Source organism: Poecilia latipinna, unplaced genomic scaffold, assembly GCF_001443285.1.
Source record: "Poecilia latipinna isolate Pla-1442-1.1 unplaced genomic scaffold, P_latipinna-1.0 Scaffold1150, whole genome shotgun sequence".
Classification (NCBI taxonomy): domain Eukaryota; kingdom Metazoa; phylum Chordata; class Actinopteri; order Cyprinodontiformes; family Poeciliidae; genus Poecilia; species Poecilia latipinna.
This window is the reverse complement of record NW_015113766.1, coordinates 4,885-27,200: the sequence shown is the minus strand read 5'-3', so window position 1 is coordinate 27,200 and position 22,316 is coordinate 4,885. Positions and strand designations below refer to the sequence as shown.

The 22,316-nt window shown below is 44.0% G+C and overlaps 1 protein-coding gene and 2 long non-coding RNA genes across 3 annotated transcripts in view; 2 read left to right on the top strand and 1 right to left on the bottom strand.

The window, feature by feature from the left end:
- LOC106960054 (sorting nexin-29-like) overlaps positions 1-17,712 on the top strand; it is a 41,249-nt gene extending 23,537 nt beyond the window's left edge. Inside the window, exons 4-6 of the mRNA XM_015052973.1 lie at positions 3,477-3,617; positions 10,870-11,009; positions 16,086-17,712. Coding sequence (XP_014908459.1) covers positions 3,477-3,617; positions 10,870-11,009; positions 16,086-16,212 — 408 coding nt within the window. The 3' untranslated portion in view covers positions 16,213-17,712. The remainder of the gene's footprint in view (positions 1-3,476; positions 3,618-10,869; positions 11,010-16,085) is intronic.
- On the bottom strand, positions 3,624-20,160 carry LOC106960058 (uncharacterized). Its single transcript, XR_001427487.1, has 3 exons — positions 20,151-20,160; positions 13,239-13,241; positions 3,624-4,452 (listed from the first exon to the last, which is right to left on the bottom strand). It is a non-coding gene; the product is annotated as an uncharacterized LOC106960058 (long non-coding RNA).
- On the top strand, positions 4,395-6,225 carry LOC106960057 (uncharacterized). Its single transcript, XR_001427486.1, has 2 exons — positions 4,395-4,486; positions 6,077-6,225. It is a non-coding gene; the product is annotated as an uncharacterized LOC106960057 (long non-coding RNA).
- Positions 20,161-22,316: the final 2,156 nt, after the last annotated feature.

Genomic DNA, 22,316 nt, shown 5'->3' with positions numbered 1-22,316 from the left:
ATTTAATCCGACTCCATCAAAACCACAACGATGTGCTTCCAGCGCCTCACCGCTAACATGTCAGAAACGTGGCGGCTGTAATCAAGTTGTCGTAAATTGCAGCCATTTGTCACAAGCTGAAATTGTTCAAGGTGATTTTTCTGAAATGTTTTTCATGTCAAACAAAAAAATGGACAGAATCACAAAACCAGAACAGTGATGGAAATTCATTGATTCATGAGCTTAGAGCTGCTAGTTTTCTACTCTCGTTTCATTTTTAACATAAAACTTTTTGAGTTTCTCTGTTAAAAGTTGCATTTAAATGTTTGTTGCTTACATTTTTAAGCTGAGTGAATCTCAAAGTGAAACGGTTTCTATTCTGCTGTTTACATCCTTTTCTGTTTTGTTTTGCATCAAATATAAAGTTGTTTAATATTTGCTATGTTCAGTGGTGACCTTTAACCCCTTCCGATATGATGCGTTTTAGAAACATGAAAATATTTCCTGGTGTGATCATCTGAACTTTGAGATGCTAAATAAATGCTAAAATGCTTAAAAATCATTTTAAAAGTCACAGAAGCGATAGCGTAATAATGTTAACTTCTGCTATACTCTAAGCAGATGCTCTGTCTGCACTGATGAAGATTCACTATCTGCATGGGGGAAACTTGAACTGGCTCCAACTGACAGCAGCCCAATCTACTTTCTGTTTTAGCTGAGGTTCAGGCCGTTTCCCACTTGGCACAGTGATGCAGTGGAACCCAGTTCAACCTGCTTGAACAGAAACTTCCTGTGGAGGAGAGATGAGTTTTTACTGGATCAGGCCGTCAGGTGTGGACGTCCTGATTGGTCAGATCGGAACGCATATCTCACTTTAATGAAATATGTATAGAAATATTTTATTTGCTGACTGAATGTCAGGGCAGAAAAAGTGAAAGATGTTTTTTATCTGAATTAAAACCACCAGGAAGTCCCTCGCTGCCTTCCTGGACTCGGTAGAGCAGAAGTTTGTGAGCTTTGCTCCTGAAGTGCTGACAGCAGCGGCTCCGCTCCATTAGCGGCGCCGTCCGCTCCCATCATGTCAGCCGCTGCTGTCACTTCATCTGGGCTTCCTGCTGGCCAGCATCACATCAGAAAACAAAACACAGACGCATCAGTCTGTTCCAGTCATTTCCTGTTGGGTTTACTCCTGAGCTTCCACGCCGTTCAGAACCACTTCCTGTTGGTCTAATCGGGCCATTCAGAAAAAACTGACTAAAAATAACAGTTACTGAAAAAATGTGCTCCGTTTCCGGTTTCTGGTTTTTCTTGCTGTGCCGCTTTCTGCCAGCAGATGGCGCCACTTCGGCATAAGTCAAGAAGAAGCGCTAAAATCTGATTTGGGATTACTTTGCGTTTCACAGGGGTTTGAATAACATTAAAATGGGAAAATGCCGCTGCTCTTATTATCTTTAGTGAAAGTCTGAAAGTTTCTGTGTCGTAAATCTTTTACACCTGCCTGAGATGTTTGGTTTTTCATTTGAACACATTTCCTCAAACTGTGATGTTTTCTGGGATTTTGTTACAACTATAGAAAAAAATGTATTCTTGTTCCTGGTATAAAAAAACCCCTAAAAATATAACTGAACAGAAAATCTAAACTGAAACGAAGCATTTTCAAACAATAAAACTAAACTAAAGTGAACACATAGTCCACACTAACAATGAGTTTTAAATGAAAACAATGAAGCCGTTCTGATTGCTGCTGGACGCCGGGAGGTAAAAATGTGAGTTTTTTCCCAGCATCCTCTCTGCAGGCTGGGCGTGGGCGGAAGGAGACGCTAATTGTTTAATTAGACGATGGAAGCGCCGAGCTTCACAGTCTCTCCTGGAAGCGGCCGCCGTGTCGGACTCATCGGCACACCGGACCAAAATAGTCCGTGTGAAGAACAAGTTGGAGAGTTCAGGCGCTGCTTACTTTCTCTCACACACACACAAACACACACACACACACACACACACACAGACTGTTGGAGCGTAGCGGTTGGAAGTTGCAGGTAGTGAAGTCTGGAAATAAAAACTCTCCATGTTGGACTTTGATTAGACCATCGCTGTCAGATGCAGCTGGAGTCGAACCTAGATCCGTTAAACTCTCTGGTTCTGGTTCTGTTTGGACCCGTTCACCCGTCTGTTAGTCAGATTTAAAGCTGCTTCCTCTGATAACACAGCAGTGAAAACTGATTAAATTCAAGGATCTAAATGTGTTTCTGTTTGTCTCAAACTGTTTCAGGCTGGAGATCATTTAACACATTTAACCTGAAATTAGCAGCATTTTAATTTATCCAGCCTGAAATGAAAATATGAGTCTATTGACTTAAACCATGAATACGTCTGTTTACAGATGGTTAAAGTTTGGATCCCAGGTTTTCCAGTCAAACACGTGGAAATAAAAACAGAAATAGTTCTTTACTACCAGGTGAAACACAGTTTTATAACAGCTGTGTTTCTATTAAATACGAAATGAAATTAAAATCACAGCAAGTCATTAATCTTGGCAGCGATGGATGTAAACATGAGATGATCATAATTTCTGGAGCTAGCGCCCATCTACCAGCCAATCAGAGGACTCAGTGATAAGCCCCGCCTACGTGGGAGGAGTTACGCATGCGGCGTTTGGCCATTTTCCATTGGAGTTATTGATTCAACATGTTGAAATGACTATGAACAGAGTGATGCTCTAAACAGAAACAAACCATGAAGAAGAACACTTCCTGTTGTCTTCTTCATGGTTTTCACCAGTAGTAACATCTGAATATTGATCATGTGACTCGTACGATGTGGAAAAAATGTTTCTATTGCAGTTTAGTGAAACATCTATTTAATAAAAACAACCTCATCCCTGCAAAACAACTTTTTACTGAAAATGGGAGTTTTTCCATTAAGCTACTTTATGTTTGAAGCAGCTAATGTCCTTCTGCTTCACATCGATCCTCTGCTTTGAGTTTTTCTGTCATTTGATTTCCTGAACTGTGAAGATGTTGAAGGGCTGCTGGCGGCTCAAACAGAGAAGATATTATCCAGTTATATTCTTGAATTAATTGATGTATTTCCTCTGTTGGGATCCTGATGTTTCTGTATTCATGTTTCTCTCTGTGTTTTTGTTAAAAGCTCTTCAGCTGTTTGTGTGTTTTGTGTCGCCTGTTTTTCCTTCAGTGAGAATAAAACCCGACTCTCCTCTCTGTCCTCTAATAGGCTCATCTCTCCCTCTTTCTCTCTCTCCCTCCATCTTTCATGAGTCTGAATAAAGCAGCTAATGGTGCATGGAAATAGTGGCGGCGCAGTCACGACTGCAGACACTTTCTGTTCTGTTTCTGTATGTAAGTGGAAAAGAGGACGAGCCGTTCCGTCGTCACGTTTATCCTGGAGCCTCCATGTAGAGCGCAGCCCGGCACGCTGTGTGGCTTCTGTCGGGTTCCTGACACAGATCACTGACGGTTGATGCGTCTTCCTGTCCTCAGGTTTACATCCGCATCCTGGACAACGAGTGGAACGTCTACAGACGCTACACCGAGTTCAGAGAGCTGCACAACCAGCTGAGGTCCCAGTTCCCACAGGTGGACACCTTCAGCTTTCCACCCAAGAAAGCCATTGGGAACAAGGTGAGGTCGCACTGTTTGGATGCTGCCATGGCGAACTGGGCCAAAGCATTTCAGTTTGATTCAACATCCAGTACGAATAAGTCAAGTTTCCAGCTCGATTCCCGGTAGGTGTACCTAATAAAGTGTTCAGAGTTCCAGTAACGCTCAGGTTCTGTTGGGTTCAGCTGTGAGATGACTGTGAAGGAAAGCGAAGGACTGAACCGATTTAAAAAAAAGCATCTTCATCACCAAAAACAGAAGCGAAAGATTTGAGGCCAGACTGAGAGAAACAGGAAGCAGCTGGATAAAGCTTTAAAGCTTCCTGAGATTTAAGTGGCAGATTAGTGAAGTCTGGGTGTGTCTCTGTGCCCAGTGTGTGTGTGTGCTGAGTAACACACACATACACACACACAGAGATGCTTCATGGAAAACTGAGCATAAAGCAGCAGTTTGATAAAATGCTCTCTGCATTTCTTCAGAATGGATTGTTTTTACCAGCAGTGTGCCAAAAGATTGATTCAGAATCATTATAACGTCCTAATATTCATTTTAAAAAATAAAACAAACCGCCTCTCTGTTGGCTTCCATCTTGTAACTAAGCGGGAGTCCTGGCGTTGCCATGGAGACGGTACAGAAACTTACACGAGGCAGAAAGAAACAAAGAGGAAGCAACAGAAATTCGAGCGGCTCCGTCTTCGTTGAAGGAAAATATTTTAGTTCTTTTTGGTTTTTACCTGAATTCCTGGGAGGAAAACCGAGCTGGACATGAGCTTCACCGAGTTCAAAGTTCACAAAATGTAGACGGAGAACTTCAGGAACACCGCTAATAAACGGAGCTAGTTAAGCTACAGCGGAGCTACGCAGTTCCCTCCGGTACAGAACTCCGAGAGGTGAGCTGTGATTGGTTAGAAGGTCCGGTACGGAACACAGAGGCGGGATGTGATTGGTCAGACTGTCCGGTCTGAGAGCGGGGCTGTGATTGGTTGGAAGGTTGTGGGCGGGGCTTGTGAAGAAATGATATTTTGCTTTCACTATCTGGTTTCTGTATCTGCAGGCAACATAAATATTTTAAAGAAACGTTTATCAGACACAAAGCTAAATTTTTAATATTTTTTATGATTTTTCACTGAATGACTCCAAACACTGTGATGGCTCAAGACTCCTGGGTGGAAATTGAAAGGCGCTCTGCAGAATGGTGGCGCTCTCTGATGGAGGAAAATGGAGGATTCAGAGAGGGAGTGATTTACTTTAAGCATGGATTAATATTTAAAACACTTTAATGTCTCCATGTGTCGTTCAGATCTGCTCCAGTCTAACAGATCCTTATGATCTGTCATGAGGATCCTATGATCACAGATCGACTGAAGCAGAAATTATGAAGAATCGGTTTGAATCGAATCATGAGTTGGTAAAATATTCCCACCCCTAGCTTATAGTGTGTGTGTGTGTGTGTGTGTGTGTGTGTGTGTTGTCTTTATTGGTTTTCAGAGGTGAACACCTTTCTTCCCCCAGGTGAGCTGCTGTTAAGCTTCTAACCAAATGAAAGCAGAACTCATTTCTTCCTTTAGACTGTTAGTTTATAACGAGTTGAAGCCGTCTTATTAAAAGCTCATGGATGCTCCGTTACAGCCATTAATTCACCAGCAAATTAATTAAAATCCTAAAATTAGTGAATCCACGTGCATGTTGACCTACCATGGTGGTTATATAACCGCTTCCCTGCTTCAACATATTCATTTAATCTGTGAAGCAGCAGCAGTGACTCAGTTTGCTGATGATGTTCCCAGTAGGTCTCTGCTTCCTGTCCGTCCAGATGACCTCCAAACGACCTCATGACTCATAAACCATAAACACAAACATGTCCGGCTCTAAGCAGCTCCGTTACGTTTCCAATTTCTGTGTTAAAAAATATGATTTTATATCTGTACATGTGACTCGGGGACCAGATAAACTCAGGAGCCATTTTGTTTTTAGAAACACAAAATCATTTTGTGAATTTTTTTATGCTCATCAATACATTAAATATTAAATATTTTAATGAAACAAGCATTTTAGGTAATTTTTTCAGTTTATTTTGGTATAAAAAATATTTTTATTTCCAAACAACAAAAATGAGAACTTTCTTCAAAAACGTCCGGGCCAGCAGGGGGAGTCGACCACCAGACCCTAAATGAAGACGGGACGTCCAGTAGAAAGTTGGAGGAAGAAGGAAAATACTTCATGTACAATATTACAGAACAGCAGATTCTGTAACAACGTTAGCTACCAACCGCTAGAGTTGGTAGCTAACGTTGTTACTCTGTCTCCCCCTAGTGGCCTGGAGGACTAACGTTTGTGGAGCCAGTTTGCAGCATTTTGTTCTTGGTGCAGTTTTTGCTGTTTGATTAATTGTAGCCTTATTTTATTTTAATTGTAGTTTGGCTGGATGTTTTTCTGAAGCACTGGACCAAACCGTATTTCTTCATATTTTCTGTTGACAGTGACCCTATAATGCGCCGTCGTAGATTTCAGACCTGCGATCAAAGCTGCAGAGAAAGATTTTACACTGGAGCCCAAAACTCGATGGTCATGAAGGCGAGAGGAGGAACGACGGCAGCAACGAATAAAATCAAATGTTTGGTAAAACGTTGATGGGAGCTGCAGCATGGAGCGATTCAACAGGCCCAACAGTCAGCTGGTTAGGAGCTGTGTGTGTGTGTGTGTGTGTGTGTGTGTGTGTGTGATGCATCGGCAGCTGGCCGGTCTTGCCTGAAGCATCAGCAGATGCAGAGAAACTCGTTAGCAGGACTGAAATGACTCAATGCAGAACGTGAGAGAAAGAGGCTGCAGAGCTTCAAAGGTCAGAGGTCACCTTGTGACCCGGAGTCGGCCCTTTTCCTCTTCAGACGGACTCATGATGATCCTGTTTGATCTGCCAGCGGATCTCAGGCAGCATGTTTGAAAAATGAACAAAGATTTCCAAAAACATCCCTATGGATATCTGCACTCCGGGTCAGAGGTCGCGTTAAAGATTTTCCATCTTTGACCATTTAAAAAAAAAAAAAAAAAAAAAAAAAACTAAAAGGCCCTTTTTAATTTTGACAGATTACTTTTCACACCCCTCATCACTTGGTGAGACATTTTAGCGCAGAGTTCAGGTCACTAAATAAGAAGCCAAGTTTCCCTTCGCAGCTTCGTCTCTGAAATGGAAACGGCTGAATGACCTGGCGATCATGAGTGGACGCCGCAGCGAGGAGTTAATATGGCGGCTTTGGAGCTGAACCTCTGCTGTAGGAAGCGAAGGCGAATCAGGAAACGCCTTGTTTAGGAGAAACGTTCCCCGTTTTCAAAACTTTGGCTGAAGTGATGCTGGTAATTCCAGACCAGCATCAAAACCACAAAACAGTCCACAACCTCTGCAGCAATCCCACTGCTCAGTCAGGAGACTGGCGTCGGTTCGGACCGCGATGAAGACGATGCGTTCAGGGCAGCAGGTGAACCACTCAGAGTTTAAATGTTTGTATAAGTTTTGGATCCGAGGGGTTTTATTGTGGAGAGAAAGTTAGACGAATTCATCTGCTCGATTGTTCAGCTGGTTTAGACTGAATATTAATTCAGCTGAATGAAAATGAAATGCAGTTTATTATTTTAAATGGCAGAAGCAGATGTCACTTGTGCATCAGATTTATGGGTGTACCAGAAACACGCAGATACAAAGGTTCCACTAAGGACATTTCTCTGTTAAAACAATGTGTTTAATCTAAATCTTTTTGTGTCTGTAATTAATTAATGGAAATCACGAAGATGACCGTCTGCTCCTGGAGAATCCTTGGGATGTTCTGGAGAAATCTTTATGAAGTGGCAGAACCCTCCGATCTAGATGGAAATAGATAAATAAAAATAATTCTGACTCTGCAGAAGCTGCTGAAAACAAAGCCCCAGTGAATGGCTGCCGTCATGATGAATGTGACGGGTGAGCAGCATGCTGCCGTTCAGGTAGCAGAGAAGCAGAAGTTTCCCTCCATCACAGCACCGCTGCAGCTGCTCCTCACTGAGCTGTCAGTCTGCTTCAGAAAGCGTCTCTGCATGGGAGCGCATGTTAACAGGCATGAAACTGAAAGTCCTTGGCATGTAATACAGTTAGCAGGGTGTGTGTGTGTGCGCGCTCATTTCCCCTGCTACCTGATCACCACTGACAGCTGGTGTGTTTCATCCTCAGCAGAGCGAAGTGCAGCTGAGCAGATATTCATGGCGCCGTTAAAAAAGCCTTTGAAGGTCTCGCAGTCAAATATCAGCCAGAATGCTTCCCAGCATTAACATTTCTTCATCATTAGCTGGAAATAAAATATAAAAGCCCCCGCTGGCGCGCGCGTGTGTTTACGTGTGCATGTATATCAAAGTCACTTTTGGATTCTCAAACAGTCTATTTGTAATTGATGAAAGCAAGGCTAACAGAAACGAAGCTAACAGCAGAGCTGGGCTCCACTGGGCTGCACTCCAAACGGGTCCGAACTCAGAGAAACAGCTCTGGTACTTTGGACGCGTTCGCACCAACGCAGTCCAGTCCACCTTAATCCGACTCCAGTCTGTTTTCCTCTAAAATCCGGTCTGTTGGTGAGGTGTAAACGCTAACTGACCTCTGACCTCTGGTCCTCCAAACCTCGGTCTGGGTTCAGTTGAAGTGACCTCTGGTTCGGTTTGAATGTGAACGCCAAGTGGACCGGAGACCGCTCCAAAAGCAGGAAGTGGACTACTTCCTGCTTACTACAGCGCAGGGCATTCTGGGTAAATCCAACCAAAGCTAACGTGCTAGCCTAGCGCTAGCAGCAGAAATGGCTCCTGGTCTTTAGCCTAAAGAGAAATCCTCCAACCGCTAAAATCTGACGCCTCCATCTTGTTTCCATCTGGTGAAGAAGGAAGTTGCTCTCAGTGTCTTCAGAGGTTTTTGTGTCGTTTCCTTCAGTGGTTCTTGGTGCAGCGCCCCCACAGGCCAGGAGGGGAACAGGTTGGTTTGACTCAGAGCAGCTGGAGGTGGAGCAGATGATGGAGTTCTGGTTCCAGTAGAACCGGGTCGACTGGACTGAAGGAGGTTTATTTCGGGTTTCTGCAGAGTTGAAGGGGGAATTCAGCTGTTTGACTCTCATGTTGGAGCAGGGAAGCATGTGAAAGTTCTAGGAATTGCGTATCCGACTTCTCAGAAGTTGCTGATGGTTAAAGCAGCAACGGGGAAATATCTTCTGATCCCAAAGTGTGGGAGGAAATATTCAGCTGTCATAATATTTCCCTCTGTGTCAAACACCTGGCCTCGTCTGCGTCTCCAGAGGAATCTGTCACAACTTTCATTAGTCTCATTACCGCTGCAGTGTGAAAGCGTCTCTCATTGACGCAGCGTGAAGGCGGCCATTTTCCCTCCTGCCCGTCCTGATGGCCCAGCATGCAGATCTCTGCACGGCGGCTCTTCTGCTCCACTCAGACCAGCTGCCAAACTCTGAGCCCATTTTTCCTAATTTAACGTTTCCAGCTTCCTCTGGCCTTGCTGCTGCTGCCGGCCATGTTGGAGAGACGCTTAGCAACTCTGTGGCAGAAGTTTGCGTCGTTTCACGGCTTTGTTTGGACACAGTGATTCCCACAGACCCAGGCATTCCGTCACCTCCTGGAAAAACCTGGAATTTAAGGGTTTTCCAGGTACAATTGTTAAAAGGAGAATTCCCCATTTCATTATCCAAATGTTTGTTTTCATTCTTTCTGTCTTTGCCTCTTTATTTCTTGTAGCCTTTCTTTCCATCTTTCCTTCTGTTTTTTCTTTCTTCTTTGTTTCTTTCACTATTTGTCTTTTTTATTTTGCTCATTCTCTTTTTTCTTTCCTTCTTTCTCTTTTCTCTCCTTTTCTCTTTACATCTTTCGTTCTTGATCGCGGACCGATCATCGAGTGTGTTTTGCTCTCAGCTGAGTCATTTGCGCTCCGCACGGTTCAGTTTTTACCAAGCAGGAAGCGCTGCGCTGGATCTGCTGGTGGAGTCGGTTCTGGCCGGGTTGAACTGGGGCAGAACCAGTTAAAGTTGCTCCATAAGGGAATCACCTTTAGTAGGTGAACCGGGTCGTGTCGGTACCAGCTCCAGGTTGAAAACATTCAGATGAAACGGTTTTAGCAGGTCAGGTGGAAGTCGATGAATTTTTCAGCTGCAGTTTTTCTCTCCTCTAAATGGTTTATTAATAAATAATTCTGACCTTCAGTGTTTGTTTCCTTTTCTCTCCTTCAGCCTCATTATTTGTTGCAGTTCAGTGTGAGCAGCTCGGCTGTGTTTCGGACAGAACTGATCGAATTGACCTGCAGTGGGATGAGAAGCAGAGCAATATTTTTAAAACGCGTCGCTGCGCCGCGTCGCTGCGCCACGCCTCTGCGCCGCTGCGTGCCAACGCGGCGCTCCCAGCAGCAACGCGGCAGTTGCCCAGGCTTTGTTTGAGCCGTCCTGGACGCTGATTAGCCGGGCTAACTGTGGCCATGTGGCCCCAAGGAAGAGGCTCCCAGCAGGGGGTCCCTGCAGCACCAGCAACAAAAACTAACAGGAATAATTTAGCTTATTTAGTCTGACAGAGAAACATGGGGGTTTTGTCCTTGTTAATTTATAAATCCCAGTTTCACACTAAATATTTAGTTTAGGAGCTAAATATTTAACTCCAAATTAAATATTTAGTTTAACTAAATACTTATTTCTGAAGTAAATATTTATTTTCTAATGTAATTATTTAGCTTGCTGACTAAATATTTAGCTAATATGCTAATTTGTTTAGTGATAAGTGGAAGTAGACTATCAAAATAAAAGCCATCTGTCACAGACCTATATAAACTCTTCCTGCTGGCTACATCGCTTCAGCCGTCGCTCGAGTGACGCGTTTGACTCACTCTTTAGCTAGCACATTAGCTGCTAACTAAATATTTAGGTTGATGGCTAAATGTTTAGTTTGAGCTTAATATTTTGGTTGAATTATTTATTATTGGTTTGGAATTTAAATGCTCAGTTTGGAAAATTATTTTTTAATTTGGAGCTAAGTAATTCGCTTTTGATTAAATATCTAGTTTGGAACTGTGACATTTCTAAACATATAAATGATGAAAATGTGACAACCATGTCTTCCTCCCTGTGAGGCTAAATAAACCCAAATATTGTTCACGTCTTGCTGTGGGACAAACCGGACCGCTGGTAGAATCACTGGTCATTTGTAGTTTGACCGTGGATCTTACTCTGCAGGTGTTGAAGCTTCATTCCTCCTCTCATCGTCTCTCTGCCTGCAGGATGCGAAGTTCGTGGAGGAGCGGAGGAAGCAGCTGCAGAGCTACCTGCGCACGGTGATGAACAAGCTGATCCAGGCGCTGCCAGAGTTCACCGCCCGGCCCACCAAAGAGACGCTTCTGGCTCTGCTGCCGTTCTGCCAGTAAGTGGAAACACGCCGCCATGTTGGTCACAGGCCGCCGCCGCCATGAAAGCCTGTGGTCTGGCCTTTAACAGGTCCTTAATTAAAGGGGCAGTTTTACGTAAAATCCACGTTCTGAATCATGTTATAAAATCAAACCTGAAGTGATGCTTTTATTCTTTCTTGTTTGAGAAATCCTTTCATCTTCATGGCAACCATTGAACTGTTAAAATGCCTGGGTGGACCAAGCCCCGCCCCTGAGGTTTAGCTCCTCCCCCACTCTGCTCCACCAGACTAGCCATCAGCAATTAGCGACCAGCTGCTGAGCTCATGATAGGAGCTGCTGCTCAGAGCAACGCTGGTAGAAACGTTAAAGGGTTAATAGAGGAGCCATGTTGGGACGACTTCCTGGAGGCGGAGCTTCAGGAAGAGCAGGAGCTTTTTAAAGAGACAGAGGCCCAATTTCAAGAAGTTAAATCAGGAAGTGACATTTCTTTTCAGTCATATTTGATGTAGCATTTTCTAACAACAGAAGGTAACATAATTGCTTGATTGTTGTGTAAAATGGCTCTGTGTGCCTGGAAAACAGAATCCTGTCCCTTTAAGACGCCCCAATGTTTCTGAATGACATGAGAGCAGAGCGGGTTGGAGATGCTAAAGGCTCGGTATCAGCTGCTGCTCCCTCATGAAACAAATCAACATTGGAAACTCAGGTTCTTTCCCTGAGATTAAAATGTTTGATGATCTGAAACATTCAAGGTTTAAAGGAGAAAAAACAGAATCAGTAAAGCAGTAACGCTGTGATTTCATATTTAAAGATAAAGAGAAATAACTGGCTGTCAGTTTAGCGTAACATTATTATCCAGTTTAATCTAGCATACATTGACGAAGACCCAGCCGTCCCAGCTGCTCTGCTCTTACACACAGGATTAATGTCAAACCTCCTCCAGACAAACTGCAGTTTTTCCACACATAAATAATAAAAGTTCCTCGTTTCTCAGTCACTCTCATGTAGCAAAGTGTCTGCAGCTTCAGCTGCCCACCTACTGAGCGATCCAAACCTTCTGTCATTTTCTGTCCATATTCCACATCTGTTTCCACTTAGCGATCAGTCGGCGGACGTGATGTGCCACCCGTCTGCCCTGAATGTCACTTCCTCCCTGGAGACGCCCGCTGAGTGCAGCGGCAGGGCGTTAGCGCTCTGCGGCCGCCCGCCATCATACGGCGCCGGTTTGCTGCTAACGCTACAGAAGCTTCATAACTGATCCAGATGCTCTGATGCCAGGACATGAATTTAAATCTCTGTCAGTACAGAAACATTTTCATTAAATACAGCTAATAAAGGCCACTGGAGCCACAAAACCTTTAACACACATATACATAATTTACACAGCTAAAACGTTTGGATTTTAAATCATTTTCACTCCAACAAGCAGTTTGTTTCTGGTAAGAAATCACTAAATAATGAGACGATAAAAATAAGGATCAGGGTTGTTTTTATTAGTATTTCATTAAAAAATAACTAATCAAAAATCATTTAAGCTTTTTATAAAACATTTATAAGCATTGCAGAAATAAATCTCTTCTTCAGCAGAAACCAGCGCTAACTAAAAGTTAGCCTTACTAACCCTAAAGCGCTAATTTCTAACATTCACTCTGCTAACGCTAATGCGCTATACCAACATGGTATTCAGCTGAAGCTAACGCTAATGCGCTACACCAACATGGTATTTAGCTGAAGCTAATGCGCTACACCAACATGGTATTCAGCTGAAGCTAATGCTAATGCGCTACACCAGCATGGTATTTAGCTGAAGCTAATGCTAATGGCTTCCTGCCCAACATAAACGTATTAGTTGAATGAAAACTGTTTGACCTGTGAACCTGCAGGTGGTATGAATAATTATGAGCCTCAGTCTGCCGTTAGCTGTCAGTTTTTCTGTCATGAAAACTCGACGCGCACCAACAACGCGGTACGATGAGTTTGTAGATCTGTGATTTTAGAAGCAGCTCATTAAATTCATTCTAGGAACTGAATGAGGATCTGGACGCAGCGCTATGGTAACCATGGCAACACATTGAGACGTTTGGAGGGTGATTCCCAGACACCAAACAAGAAGAGGAGAAGTTAAGCAGAGGCTTGGTGTTGTTCCTTAGTAATGATAATGCGACGCTGCACAATGCTCATAATTAGTCATTTCTGTGGAGCTGAAGAGAGAAGATAAATGAACCGGAGCCTTGCAGCGTGACCCACTGTCAGCAGAGATAGGATGAGCGCTCAGATGGTTCACTCGGGTCAAATTTGACACAAAGTGGTTCATAATTAAAGCTCTCAGATGGATGTCAGTGTTTGCTTTCAGAGCAGAAATTATTGGTTACCCAGGATTATTAAATTTAAAATCTGAATCATCAAAGCTCCAGGGAAGAGTGAGGGTTGCAGGTTCAATTACCATCCACTCCTAAATGCAGCAACGAGGGCACAAGACTTTGACTAGGCCACCTTCAGTTGGCTGTAATCTCATAAAAGCAGTTATGGATGCTCATTATTTATGTTTAATAGGAGGCAGTGAGGGAGTAAAAGACAGCAGCAGAAGAAGTTACAGACAGACAGACTTCCTGTGTGTAATTAATGATTTAATTAGTAAATTAATAAACAATAGCGCTGCTGATTAACTGTTTCCGCTTTTACAGACCAAACTAACTGCAGAAAAATGAACAAATTAAAGTTTTCCTCTGGTGTTATTCTGCTTTTCATCTAAAGCATGAACCAATAAAACTCAAATTCAAATTATAAAATAGTTTTTATTGGTTTAGACCCAGAATTATTTCATGTCCATTCCAGTGGACGACTGGTTTTACTCTGAGAATAAAGTGTCACAGTTAGCATCTCATTCATGCTAAATGCTATCAGTTAGCATCACATGCTAAATGCTATCACAGTTAGCATGCAGCTCCACCTGCCTCAGGAAAATCAAACGTCTCCAGACTTCAGCCTCCAGCAGCGATTGGTTTCCGCCTGAGGAACCATCAGTTCATGTTTGTGAAGAAAAGTTTCTTGTTGAGACCCAGCCGTTTACCGCTCGGCTTTTTTCTCCTCGACACTCATTTTGATTTATGCCAGCATTTGTGTAGCTCTTTACTCTAATTAGCTTCCTCAGCATTCACATTATTAATATTCCAACAGTGGTGGGGAAAGTTATTATCCTGCACAAATCAATAAAATGTCCAAATGGGGAACCAAGGCCTGCAGAGCGCCAGAGAAAAACCCATAAACTCAGTTAATCCAACACATTTTCCCCTTTGAGGCGGCTGGCAGGTTCCGCTCTGCAGTGTAGGAGCAGTTCTGGTGATGTAGCGCCTCGATGCAGCCATGTTTGGACCTGATTGGACCTGATTGGACCTGATTGGACCGGGTCTAACAGAACCAGCCTGGTGCCGGTCCGATGGGGAGGAAGAGCCGCTCCTGATCCAGAGGAAAATGATTCAGATTCACTGTAATGAGCAACCTGTCTGACCCAACACACACACACACACACACACACACACACACACACACACACACACACCCTGAATGCAGCAGCTGATGGTGTGGTCAGTTAAACTCTGAGTTTCTTTCTCTGCTTCCTGGCAGATCATTGGCCCAAATGTCGCCACCTTCAGCCAATCAGATGGCAGAGTTTTATTTTTAGTCCAATTGAGCGAGGAGGATCGAACCGCCTGGACCGAGTCCAGACCCAGAGGTCTGGCTGGCGGTGCTTTGGCGCCGCTCGCCCTCATAGCGTTAGCGTTAGCGGCTCTGCGCCTCGGGTTGCCAGGTTGGGATGGAATCGGGTCGACAGAGAAAGCGTTTCATTTCCTCCGTCTGACCGGCGCCTCTTGCTCACCCTCATCCCTATCAGCCTCGGGGATCAGCCAACCGCGTGTTTTCAGGATGGTTGCCCTGGCAACCGGGCCAGTGATGTCACCGGCTGGACAAAATTAGTTTCCCTCAGAGTGATGGGAAAAGTGCGGCCCGTCATGGGACAAACGTGAGCTTTAATCTGAGCCCGCCCGACTGATGGGGGAGATGATTCACTTCCTCCTCAGATTCACACGAAGCTTTTATTAAACATTAAAGTCTAAATAACTGAAAATACTGAAAGCTGCTCTGGATTGAAATTATTAGCAAACGTATCCTTATAGCTCTGATGGTTTCAGGATGCAGCTGCTGCTTTCCATGATTAATCATATTTATGGACAAGCTGCAGGTTCTGATTTATTTATTATTAACAGCCTTGAACTGAAAATGTTTCTTCCTGCATGGATGGATAGCAGATTTAATCTTCTGAACATTTAATTACCAAAACCAACAAAAGAAGCTGGTTCTGGACCGGTTAACGGTTCTGAAGCTTCTACTGGACAAGACTAATGAAGATCGTTGAGTATAAAACAAACATGAATTTTATGTCCTACTTCTAATCGTAAGAAATGTTTTCATAAACGACGAATCTGTTTTCTGGAAGAATAATTAACATTATAGATCGATTATCAGTCGGTCGGGTCGAGAGAAACAAAACGATTCTGTTCATAAACGGTTTATAGGAGCTGCTGCAGATGTCGGAGCTTTTATTTTTAGTTTTCCACCTTAGTGTTCATGTGCTTCATGGTTTCACATGTGACTTTCAGATGTGAAATTCGGGGGATTTTCCTGCAAAAACAGAAACTTTGAAAACTGGCATCTATTTTTACAGCTGAAGTCTCACTGGATGCTAACAAGATGTGTCCAAGTCATTTAACTTTCTGTGCTGATGTTCTTTCTCATTTCACATTTTCTCATCATTTATCACCTTCTAACTCGTTTTGGTTTTTAAAACGTTTCCAGTTCGTTACGTCGGTTCGGCAGCAGAACTTATTTTATAATTCAGTTGTGGTATGCTAACAGCATACTAGCTAACATTAAAACAGCAAGGTAACTATGCGTAACCAAGGCAACCAGTATCACTTATTTAAAGGCCGGTCAATCAGCTGCTGACCAATCAGCTGAGACGATGACATCACTGACGGTCTGTTTTCATTGGTCGGAGCTAACATGTCCCTCCCTCTGTCTCCGTCCTGCAGAGACGCCCCCCAGGGGAACGAAGGCGGCTCCAAGACGCCCCGGTCCAGAACCTCGTCCCGCTTCCCCCGACTGGGCCGCAGCTGCACGCAGGACGCTCGACCCGAGCCGCAGAGCGGCGACCTTTGACCCCGGGACGGCACAGACTCTGAGGACATTCAGGGGCCGCTGTGGAGATTTACTTAAACTGGTGACGCTTCGGCCCGTAAGACGGGACGGAACCGGCCGACCCAAACATCCAGAACCGGTTCCGGCGCTCAGACAGGAAGTGGACCGGTCCGATCCTCAGATCAAACCGGTTCTGGGACTTTTTACTCACTTTTGTAGTTAAAGTCTTCTCAGTGCCTACCATGTTTTGTAGCTTCTCTCCTGGACCTGGGGGAGGTCAGAGGTCATGGGTCATCAGCTGTCTCAGTGCCACCATTAACCCAGACTGGACCTCACACTGCTGGCATTCCTCCTCCCTGCCTTTGTTATTATTGTTGTCGTTGCTTTTATCAACGTGCTGGATCGTGTCGTCACCGTGGTGACGTCGCCACGGTGACTCGTTTTGTTTTCTACGATGGCAGAGGAGGATTCTGGGAAGCAGGAGGATCAGATGAACGTGAGCGAAGCGACACCATGAATAATCTGTAATTTGGTGCGTTGGCTCAGATTAGGCCTTCCTTGATGGCATCATGTTGCTACGGCGCTGAGATTATTAAAGCCAAAACTGAAAAGGAAAAACTGAGCCACAGTCATTTCAGCGTTTGGGTTCAAAACTCCTTCAGTTGTTCTGAAAACATAAAGCTCTTAACTTTAACCTTTGTTGGGTTAAAATGTTGAACCAGTTTTCTCTGATCCGTCAGCCCTGCTGTTCGTTCGCGGCTAATAAACACCTGAAGTCGCACCTTCACCAAAAACCAAAAACATTTTGTAGACGTAAACAAACGTAAACTGATGGACGATGGACTCTCCTCCTGTTGGGACCATCTGGCTGTTTCTCAGCAGGCTGGACCGGGCCGTTCCAGAACCTTAAAGGAAACACATTATCCTTTTGAATTTTACATTTAAATCATCCATTGTGGCCTATTTAAAGCTGAACTTCAAAGTTTTGGTCAGAATCCCTGGTTTTTGTAGCTCCTCAGGCTCCACTTTGACCCCTGACCTGACAGCATCTCGTTTTGATGCACTTCACGCCCCGCCTCCCTTACAGGTCGTAGAAATTTCGACCATTTTTGTAGTTTCATAGCGGAATACGATAATCTAACGGCCCAGAAACGAATTAAAAGACGTGAACAGCAGCAGACTCCAGTCTGACATGTTGGAGCCACAGCATGAACAACCTCAGCTTGTAAACAAAGCCTCAACGTAGTTAGCACGTAGCTATGCTAGCACGTAGCTATGCTAGCACTTAGAACGTCACTCCATGAATTTGGTTCAAGTCTTCAGATGAATACAGAAAAAACAATGAAAACTGTTTACATAATAAAACTGTTATAAAAGCCAAGCACAGTTCTGCCCTGAAAGCGCTAACAGCTAGCACAAAGTGCTAACATTAGCAGAAGCTACAATGCTATTGCTAGCAAAACTTTGGCCAGGATGTCATATCAGTAAACAAATTGTCTGAAATAAAGTTTGTTGACATTTTATTGTTATTTACAGCTTATTAAACTATAAATAGTTGACACTATTAACAATTTGCAGTCAGTAACTGCAGATGGCAGCTATTAGCTAGCTGCTAACAGCTGATTAGCTGTTTTAGTTCTTGGCTTATTATTCAATGGCTATTTGATACTTGATTATTTGAACATTCTGTTGTTTCCACAAACAGAATAATGTTTTCTGATCCGTCTTCAAAAGTTGTTGAATCGTGTTTTTGGTTCGGTTGAGCGTCGGCCCGGCCCGGTCCGGTCCGGTTTGGTGTCGCGTCATCCTTCCTGCTCGTCTCACAGCGTTTATGAATTGAAGCGCTGAGAACATAAACCAGAACAGATCAGCGCTCAGATAGAGCTACACACAGATCAGCCGGAACCGGCAGCTTTTTAGCTGCAGGATGTTTTTCGGGTTTAGCGGTTTGGGGAAAGTAGCTGCACACTTTGGTTTCGCTCAGTTGGAGGTGAAGGAAACGCGAGCGAACGCCGCGTTCCCTGACCACTGACCAGAAAATTGGTTACAAGCTTATTAAGGACGTGGATGGCTGCTTTTGGGCAGAGTTTAACATCACACACACACACACACACACACCGTAGCGACTGGGGAATGTAGGCCATGTGCGCTGAATGCTGACACAGAACATCTTCCTGGTTTTTCATAAAACAAAAACCTTAGATTATAATCTTCCTGTAAACATGGCTGGTAAAATATTCCATATTTTATTGGCGTTATTAAATACTGGAAACATAAAGCAGGTTTTCTATAGTCAGTTTTCTCTTCCTGAATCTAATTTTACAGATTAATGTTCTGAAAAGAAAACATTAATAATCTGGATGTTTTATTGCAGATTATTTGTACATGTTTAGATTCAGATGCGCTTTACGTCTGCATGTTGTCTGTTGCCATGGTTTCTCATGGTTCTCAAGGTTTCTCATGGTTTCTCATGGTTCTCAAGGTTTCTCAAGGTTTCTCATGGTTCTCAAGGTTTCTCATGGTTTCTCAAGGTTTCTCATGGTTTCCCAAGGTTTCTCATGGTTTCTCAAGGTTTCCCAAGGTTTCTCATGGTTTCTCTCTCGCTGCAGGTGTAGAAGCAGATTTGGTATTTTATTCTCTCATCTTCTTTCCTTTTAAACTTTTTCTCCATCTTTCATTTTTTTCCATCTTCATTATATGAGAATAAAACAAAGTATTTTGTAGTAATTATATATCAGGGGGAGGAACTGCAGCGGACAGCATGGAGAGGAAGAGGAGCCATCAGCGAGGAAGGTCTAATTCACTTTTCTTTTTACATTTTTTAAGTTTGCCTGACAGTTAGCTTAGCTTCCATCCAGAAAAGAAAAAGCAAATGAGTCGTGTTTCCATTTCCTGGTTTGGAGCGAATCAGACGGGTTGCGCTCAGCGTGATGTCATCAAATGTTGATGCTACGCATGGCTGGAATAAACAGGAAGTAGAGGTGGCTAACTGGCTAACTAGCGTGGAGGTTTGATGCCTCTGGTAAGGCGCAGACCAATCAGTGAATAGGAGAGTTCGTTATATCAGAACCGGACCCCCCAGTCCCTCCCGGGGCCCCGTCCTCATTACCTCGCCGTGTCTCCGCGGCCCTGCGTCACGTCCAGCAGCCGGCTGCTCTGCTCTCCTGCTGGTTCTGGAGGTTCTGGTTCTGGAGGTTCTGGTTCTGGAGGTTCTGGTTGCAGGTGGATTATTTTTTCCTCCTTTCATCATTTGTTCTCCAGCTGCTTCAGGCTTCAGGGCAGGAAGTGGATCCTCAGGCTGCGGACGCCTTCCTGTCGGTATCAGGACGAAATCTGAGCAGATTATTCATTAAAATAATCTGGATGGCTGCAGCATCTAGATGTTCTGGTTCTTTATCCAGCAGCAGATGAAGAGGAATGAGAAGATAAACCAGGAGATCTTGATGCTCATCTTCCTTCTGCTAGCCAACAGAAGCTAATGGCTAGCCGCTTCCTGCCTGAGCGGCAGCGGGAGGTCAAAGGTCAGCCGGACTGTGAGATCCTGACCTCACAGCTTCATGGCGGAAACTGGTTTCACCGAAGAGGAGAAAAGTTTCTAAAAGTTTGAATGAGATCTGATTTATCATTTCAAAATGTTTTTTTACTTTGAATTTTATGTCAACATGTTAGAATATCAATCAATCAATCAATCAATCAATACTTTTTTTGGTAAGTTGCCCACATTAAACACATGACAAAAACAATAAACAACCCAGAATATGAAAATAATTTCTGTTTCTTTTTACAGAAGTTGTAAACTGTTTGGCCTGGTTTTAGGATTCACTTCAACAGTTTAAACTTTTCTGATTCTTAGATTAAAATCGGATTTTAAACTTCTAGATGAAAGGGAAATCATCTTGAAACCACGAAGTCCAGCTGGGAAACAATTATTTGTTGTATTTTCAGGTTATTTCTCTTACAGCAACAGTTTTCCTCATCATAAGTGAAATAATTCACCGGTGGACCTGGATTTGTTTATCAGCTGAAGGAATTATTAAAACTTTCTCCCATCTCCTCCGTCTCGTTTCCAGTGGAATCAGATGTTTGCAGCAGAATATTTGGTCATATTTAATGTTTTGTGGTTGATGAAACAGAGACGCTTTGGGCTCCTGGTTCCGTTGGTTCTGCTCTGCTCGGATCCCGGTCCGATCTCGTCTCCAGATGTTTTTGGGTCGAATCGTTTCGGTAAAATGTTCTGCAGAGTGAAGTGGACGGTTTCCAACACGAACACTTGACCCCTCGCTGCTCGGTGTGATCCAATCAGCGGCTCCTCTCCATCAGAACCAGGCTGAGAGCCAATCAGCCGGAGGACTCTTCACCACAGGAAGTGCAGCTGCACCGCTTCACCTGATGGTCCTCCGCGGCAGGAAACGGTGGGCGGGGCCAAGAGGAGACGCCTTTCAGACCCCAGTCTGTTCAGGTTTAATCACATTTTCTGCCCCAAATCGGCTGCATCACGTTTTCATAACCAGATTTATGCAGAACCTCAGAACCTGATCCCAGCTGGAACCGAAGATCTGGCTCCTCATTTCACCAAAGTTCATTTATTCACAGAGAATCCAGAGTTTATAACAGAACAGACAAAAACAAACGAGCCCAGAACCCGATCTGCAGAAACAAGAAAACAAGCCAGAGGCGGTGACCTTCACACTTCAATCCAAGGTCACCCATCCAAGGTCATCCATCCAAGGTCATCCATCCAAGGTCATCCATCCAAGGTCACCCATCCAAGGTCACCCATCCAAGGTCATCCATCCAAGGTCAGACTCGTTTGTTCTCCGCTGACACAACAGGATCCTTCATGTTCTGAGGCAGAGGAGGGCTGAGCTGAGGAAGAAACATGAAGGTTGCTTCCATCCTGGGAGTCTCCAGGAAACAGGAAGTGACCCGGTTCTGCTGATGACGCTGTGGAGGGAAAAAGTTTGGTTCCTCTGATCAAATGGCTCCATTCTTTCCTTCCAGGCATGAAAACAAAATGCAGACGATCAAATTCAGTTTGTTTTTCAAAACTACAATGGAAAACTTTTTCACATCATAGAATCTCATGATCAACAACCGGATGTTACGAAAACCACGAAGAAGAAAACAGGAAGTGGTAGGAGGACGATGGCGTCTGTTTTTAATGATTTGTCAAGAGGACAAACTTATTTATGTCTTTAATGAAACACTGCAGTTGTAAATAGTTTTGTCGTCTTTAGTGGAACATTGCCAGTTTATCGTTATGGAAACGCAGCTAACGCATCAGACCAGGTGGCGCTGTCGTCCATCTCAGATCGTCACATTTAGCAGAGCTGCTTTTAAAGACAAATGTTGATGCAGAAGTTTTCTAGCTGCTGACTCACAGGTGGAATCCTCGTGATTCGCTGTGAAGCTGAGAAAAATCTCACTAGATTCCCTCCTCGCCTCCGCCAGGGTTCCCTCCCCGGCAGCAGGGAGGCGTGTGTGTGTGTGTGTGTGTGTGTGTGTGTGTGTGTATTCTGCTGGTGCTAATGATCTTCATTTCTCAGCCTAAGTGTTGAGTGATGCTATTTAAGAGAAGTGTAACAATCACACCATCATGGGTCGCTGGGCGTTTTGCCGCGTCTTCGCAGGTTAGCGGCGCCGCGTTAGCTTAGCGGATCGGACTGTTTGAGCCAATCAGGTGTGCTTTCACACAGACAGGTGTCAGGATGGCCATTAATAGATCTAATGATGTCAGCTGTGCATATTTTCCTCCTGGATGGACTCATTTAAGAATCACACCTCCGATGAAACTGTCAGGTTTCTTCCGTTTAGCCGTTCTTCCAGCAGCAGCTGTGTTTTAGGAAACATTAAAAGTAAAAACTACTAATTTCAGGTTATCTGTCATAAGAGAAGAAATACAGCCACTTTTTTAGTCATAGTAAGCAACTAAATTAAGCTAAATCCTTATCTTTCAGGCTAAATATTTAGCTTTGCTGTCTGCACTGACTGGTTCTCTAACTTCTTTGGGCTGCACAGCAGTGCAGCAGGTAGAGCTGCTGCCTTGCAGCAGAAGGTTCTGGTTCGATTCCCGGGTCTTTCTGCATGGAGTCTGCATGTTCTCCCTGTGCATGGTGGGTTCTCTC